A 6,471-nucleotide genomic window follows, 5' to 3' on the forward strand; every position below is an offset into this window, starting at 1 on the left:
CACAGACACACACACATACACATATGCACCCACAGACACATACACACGCACCCCCACACATACACACATGCACACACACATACACATGCATGCACACAGACATGCAGACACACATGCACACACACAGACATGCACACAGACACACACACCCACACACAGACACACGTGCACACACCCCCCACATACACATGCACACATGCACTCACAGACACATGTGCACAAACACACAGACACACACGCACACACACAGACACACACACACACACACACAGACACACGTGCACACACCCCCCCAAATACACATGCACACATGCACTCACAGACACATGTGCACAAACACACAGACACACTCACACACACACACATACACACACACACATACACAGACACACACACACACACCTTTGCATTCTGATCCTCTGATGTGTTTGTTCGTCTCCTTGCCAGTACTGTAATGTGTGCATCTCCAGCTGTATGAAAGGTCTGAGATCTGCTGGCGTAAGCTCTTGGTTTTTCTTGTACTTTCATACTTCTGCCTTTGCTGCACATTTAATCTTCCAGATTCATGTTACACACATAACTCCTGTTGGGAGGATATTTGGAGTTTTCTTATGTTTATTGATTTGGCCAGCTGTGGTGGCTCATGGCTGTAATCCTAGCACTCTGGGAGGCTGAGGTGGGAGGATCACTTGAACCCAGGAGTTTGGGACCAGCCTGGGCAACACAGGGAGACCCTGGTCTCAAAAAAAAACAAGCAAACAAACAAACAAAAAAAACGGAAGAAAGAAATTAGCTGGTCATGGTGGCCCACATCTGTGGTCCCAGCCAGTCAGAAGGCTGAGGTGGGAGGATCACTTGAGCCCAAGAGTTAGAAGCTGCAGTGAGCTGTGTTCATGCCACTGCACTCCAGCCTGGGTGACTGAGCGAGACCCTGTCTCAAAAAAATAAAAAAACTTTACTGGGAGAATTGACACCTCTACCACAGCGGTCCTCTCATGTAGAAGCATGGTCTGTCTATTTCCGTTCAGGTTTTAAGTGCTCTTCAGTAAAGTGTAACTTTTTTAGCAGGGAGTGCACACTGAGTTACCCTGGATGGTTTATCATTGTTCGCCTTGTGAAGGAGAGCTTACAGTTATTCTAAGGGGTTATTGGTGGTATTCACATAGGAGAGTTCGTGATTTTTGCTTGTTCTTACTCACATGAAGTATGTATGTATAAACTTATGTACGCATGCATGCACATGTGTGTGTACAGGCATATATGCACAAAACACACGCACACAAGTGGGTCCACACAGGGCATATGTGTATGCAGGTATCCGTGTGCTTTCATGTATATATGCGTGTATGTGTATGAATATGTCCATGTGTATGCATGCATGTCTATATGTATGCTTTATTTTTTGAGACAAAGTCTTGCTCTGTTGCCCTGGCTGGAGTGCAGTGGCGCTATCTTGGCTTACTGCAACCTCCACCTTCCAGGTTCGAGCCATTCTCCTGCCTCAGCCTCTCAAGTGGCTGGGATTACAGGCATGTGCCACCATGCCTGGCTAATTTTTGTATTTTTAGTAGAGATAGGGTTTCACCATTTTGTCCAAGCTGGCCTGGAATTCCTGATCTCAAGTGGTCCACCCTCCTCAGCCTCCCAAAGTGCTGGGATTACAGGCGTGAGCCACCACACCCGACAATATGCATTTTTACATAGGAGAGGTTTACAGCCGGTGGAAATGCTCCAGTTGAGAGGACGTGGTGGAACACGGGAATGGGAAGAGTGCTTGCTGCTGTGGGTCACAGAGGGGCCGGGAACGGTGGGCTCCATGGCTCAGTGGGGGAGGGTGCTGTGCATGGGATGGAGCTGGTGTGGGTTCTGCTCCTCAGGCTGGGGGTAGGGTTGAACTATTAGGAATTTGTAGGATCCAGTACCTACCTCCTGCCTACAGAGCTTAATTTCTTTCAGTTGTTTATTTTTCAGATTTCACTGTGAAGACTGTCACTGCAGTGGTGTTTGGTAGGTAATTAGTTTATGCCTCTTTGATGGCAGGGTCCTGTGGCAGTGAGGTATGGTGTGAGACTGAGGACAACGGTGGGGCCAGGGTTTTGAAATGGGAATGGCAGTTCTCAGGTTTCATTATATCGACTTTCATTTATTCATTGCACACTGTGTGATAGGGCAGGTGTGGCTCTCACGGTCGGTGCAGCTGTGGCATTTTAAGGCTCAGGCTGGGGGTGGCGTGGGCACAGACATGGTGGCACATGCCTGTAATCCCAGCTACTTGGGAGGCTGAGGCAGGATAATTGCTTGAACCCGGGAGACAGAGGTTGCAATGAGCCGAGATCACACCATTGTACTCTAGCCTGGGCGACAGAGTGAGACTCTGTCTCAAAAATAAATAAATAAATAAATAAACAAACAAATAAACAAATATACATAAATAAAAGTCAGAATGTATATTTGATGATCATAGTTATGTATATGTGAAATGAAGGACAGCAATGATACAAGGGATGGGTGAGTAGAATTAAAAATATCTTATTATTTATTTATTTTGAGATGGAGTCTTGCTTTGCTGCCCAGGCTAGAGTGCAGTGGGATGATCTTGGCTCACTGCAACCTCCGCCTCCCTGATTCAAGCATTCATCTTGCCTCGCCTGCCAAGTAGCTGAGATTACAGGCATGCACCACCACACCTGGCTAATTTTGTATTTTTAGTGGAGACAGGGTTTCGTCATGTTGGCCAGGCTGGTCTCGAACTCCTGACCTCAGGTGATCCACCTGCATCGGCCTCCCAAAGTGCTGGGATGACAGACATGAGCAACTATGCCCTGCTTAAGAATATCTGATGATTGTAAAGTGCTTGCGTTACCTCTGAAGCTCTATAGTGTTATATGAAAGTGGACTTGGAGGATGAGTTTTAAGTGTATATTGCAAACTCTAAGGCAACCACTAAAGAAGTGAGATCCAGCCTCTAGGAAAAAAAAAAAAAAAAATGAGCTATTAAGCCATGAAAAGAAATGGAGGAACCTGAAATGCATATCATTAACTGAGATAAGTCACTTTGAAAAGGCTACAAACTGTGTCATTCCAACTATACAACATTTTGGAAAAGGCAAAAGCATGGTGACGACGAAAAGATCGGAGATGCCAGAGGCTGGGGCAGGATGGGTGAGCAGCCAGAGCATGGGTTTTCCTTCCCTCTTTTTAAGGCAGTGAAAATACTCGTAGGATCCTGCAAGGAGGGATACAAATCACGTACATTTGTCAAAACCCACAGAATGTTCACCACCAGGAGGAGACCCCATGTCAATCCAGGACCCTGGTTGATAACAGCGTATCCAGATTCCTCACATGGAACCAGCGTGCTCTCGTGGTGCAGGATGTGCCTGTGTCAGGGCAGGGGCTACATGGAAATTTTCTGCAGTTTTGGATCAAGTTTGCAATGAACTAAATCTGTGGTATAAAAATAAAGTCTATTAAAAGAATCCAAGGCCCCCTCTCATCTCACGATAAGATAAAGTCCCCATCCATTTTGCTCCTTTCAGTCCTGGAGAAAGGAGAGGGCACGTCCCACCACCTGCCACCTGCATGGACCCCCGTCCAGACCCCACGCATCTTCTCAGCATCCTCAGACCAGCAGGACTTGCAGCAATAGTGGATTAGGCACCTGACTTCTCCTTCATCTACCTTTGGCTGGGGGCCTCCAGCCTTGACCTTCGCTCTGAGAGTTTCAGGCAGGTCCAGAGCCAGTTCTCCCATGACGTGATCTGTTTCCAGGGCAGGTTCCTGGGTGAGATAAAAGGATTTGGGCTGAACAGGGTGGAGGGAGCATTGGAATGGCACTCAGGGCAAAGGCAGAGGTGTGCATGGCAGCACCCTGGCTGTCCCTGCAAAGGGCACAGGCACTAAGCACCAGAGCCGCCCGGGCCCCTAGTACGGTGCTGCCCTTTGAAGCCATACCCCAGCGTCCAGGCAACAGGTGGCTGAGGCTGCTGCAGATCTGGAGGGAGCAGGGTTATGAGCACCTGCACCTGGAGGTGCACCAGACCTTCCAGGAACTGGGGCCCATTTTCAGGTAAAGCCCTCCCTGGCCCTCGCTGGGAACACCCAGAGCCCTGTCCCTGCTGCCCAGGACCCTGCCGGGCACACAGTACTGCTGTTCCCAGCAGGCCCCAGCACTCTGCATCCTTTGGAGGATGGGGAGGGAGTGCTGCACGTGCTGGTCTGTGGTTCTGCCAGTGCAGGGGATGGTGCAGAGCAAACCCCAGCTCGCTGCAGAGAGGGCAGGACTCAGAGGCACTAAAGTTGAGAGGTTCCGAGGAGCCAGCAGGAGGGCTTCAGCTGTGAAGCCGCTAATCCAGGAGCCAGGAGGGTGGACAGGAGACACTTTGGATTGGAACTGCAGAGTGGGGCCAGGGGGGACATGACCCCGTCCAGCAGGGCCTTGTGCTTGGCCCCACAGGTACCACTTGGGAGGACCACGCATGGTGTGTGTGATGCTTCCGGAAGACGTAGAGAAGCTACAGCAGGTGGATAGCCTACATCCCCACAGGATGAGCCTCGAGCCCTGGGTGGCCTACAGACAACATCGTGGGCACAAATGTGGCGTGTTCTTGCTGTGAGGGGCAACCTGGGAGCTGGGAGCAGGGTGGGCAGCCTGGGTGTGGTGGGGAGGTGAAAGAGGCAGGACCCGAAAGCACATCCATTCTGAGCCTGTGTGGTGGGCTGTGAGGGTGAGCACCCAGCCCACAGAATGGCCATCTCGTGGGGTCACGTCTGCCCTGCAACTGGGGGAAGCAGGACAGTGGTGGAGAAATGGGCACGGGCACCTTTGCAGAGGAGAGAACGCAGAGCAATGAGCCCTTCTGTGTAGCGAGAACCCGCTCTGCACCGACCTCGGCGGCTTCTTTCTCTTTCGGTCTGGGGACTCTCCTTCCCACAGGTCAGAAAACTGAGGTCCTGAGAAGGGGATGCCCACCAGCCCAGGTCACAGGCTGTGGGCACTGAGCCTGGTGTTGACCAGGGCCGCAGCCTCCCTCACGGTGCTCATGGTCCCTATAGTCCCGGTAAACCTTCGTGATGGGGACAGTCCTGGGCAGGAGGCAGGTGGGGACGCAGGTGGCTGGTGGCTCCATTGTTCTCAGAAGCAAGGCACGAGGTGGGGCAGTTGATGGCACTGGAGAGGATGTTTCCTGGCCCATGGAGAGGGTGGCGCCTGGTCAGGTGGACAAGGAGAGGCTGGTGCTTGAAGTCGGTCACCTGCAGGGACGTTGCCATTAGGACAGGGGAAGGACTGGACGAGGATGTCACAGTGGCGACAGCCCCCACTCCATGGCGGGAAAGGAATTCTCTTGGGAATAGCGGGATTTAGGTAAAAGGGCACCTGTGGTTCAGGGCCCTCACTGAGGCTGGCCGACAGACGACATCTGGGAGGGAATCTGGACCCAGGAAGGCAGGTCCAGGAGGCTGGGTGCGCATAACAGAAGGAAGGAGAGTGCTCCTGTGTGTGTGCGTGTCTTGCATCCGTGCACATACTGTGTGTTCCTCTGCACCTGCATGTGCACATGTGTGTGCATGTGTGTGTACCCAAGTGTCTCTGTGTGCATGTATGATGTGTGGTGTGTGTGCACGGCTGTCTCTGTGTGTGCATGTGCGTGTACACGTGTCTGGGTGTGTGCATGTATGAGGTGTGGTGTGTGTGCACAGGTGTCTCTGTGTGTGCATGTGCAGGTGCCGGCACGGGTGTAGTGTCTGTGCACACGTGTACATGTGTCTCTTCACACATGTGTGTTGAGGTCTTGCACGGGCACACGTGTACATGTGCGTCTTCTGTCTGTCATCACTGTCAACTCAGACAGCAGCCAGCTGGACATAAATAAAGGAGTTTTGCAGGAATGTGGCTGAGAGAGGAAATTCCTCCCCACCATTCCATGGGGGCATCCATGGAGCCCCAACACACTCTGGGTGTGGGTGAGGATGGCATGAGGCACAGAGCTCGGTTCCTGCCCTGCAGAAGATGCAGACGCTTCACAGAGACAGGCAGAGACTGCTGCCCCAGAGGCACTGTGCCCAGGGCAGGGAAGGGCGGGGAGGAGAGGGCAGCGAGGGGCTCTCCCCTCGAACACTGTGTGGGTGAGATGAGCAAAGCTTGATACCAGAGATCACCTCCTCCTTAGGAGAAAAGCCTTCCCCCCCACTACAGGGAGGGCCTGCATGGGTGAGGTGGTGCCAGCCTTGGGGTGCCAGGTCCCAGGAATGACCTGTTACCTCCTCAGCACCTGCGGGCAGAAACTACCGTCTCATCCCTGATTGGACCTGAGTGGCCTTTGCCCAGCACCTGGAGGCCGCTCTGAGAAAAGGCTGCAGCTCGAACACAAACAGGCAGCTTCCGCCAGGCCCCCAGTCAGCTCCCTGCAGGCTGATTCCCCTCGGGGACAAGGAGGATGGGATACGGGCAGGGCCTCTGTCTTGCTGGGG

At 52.4% G+C, this 6,471-nt stretch overlaps 1 protein-coding gene across 1 annotated transcript; it reads left to right on the plus strand.

Moving 5' to 3' along the window:
- The first annotated feature begins 2,725 nt into the window (after nucleotides 1–2,725).
- Nucleotides 2,726–6,430, plus strand: LOC116272850 (cytochrome P450 11B2, mitochondrial-like). The gene is made up of 4 exons (XM_031661693.1): nucleotides 2,726–4,069; nucleotides 4,164–4,298; nucleotides 4,457–4,612; nucleotides 5,887–6,430. Exons 1-4 carry the CDS (start codon nucleotides 3,831–3,833, stop codon nucleotides 5,966–5,968), a joined length of 612 nt encoding a protein of 203 aa, XP_031517553.1. The 5' UTR covers nucleotides 2,726–3,830; the 3' UTR covers nucleotides 5,969–6,430.
- Nucleotides 6,431–6,471: the final 41 nt, after the last annotated feature.

Source organism: Papio anubis, unplaced genomic scaffold (genome assembly GCF_008728515.1).
Source record: "Papio anubis isolate 15944 unplaced genomic scaffold, Panubis1.0 scaffold2269, whole genome shotgun sequence".
Taxonomy (NCBI): domain Eukaryota; kingdom Metazoa; phylum Chordata; class Mammalia; order Primates; family Cercopithecidae; genus Papio; species Papio anubis.

Excerpts from the sequence above, each read along its gene's own strand:
- LOC116272850 (XM_031661693.1), top strand. The coding sequence starts at position 3,831 with ATGGCACTCAGGGCAAAGGCAGAGGTGTGCATGGCAGCACCCTGGCTG. Across the intron at positions 4,070-4,163 it reads GAACTGGGGCCCATTTTCAG|GCCCCAGCACTCTGCATCCT; the intron begins GTAAAGCCCTCC and ends TGTTCCCAGCAG. Across the intron at positions 4,299-4,456 it reads CAGGACTCAGAGGCACTAAA|GTACCACTTGGGAGGACCAC; the intron begins GTTGAGAGGTTC and ends TTGGCCCCACAG.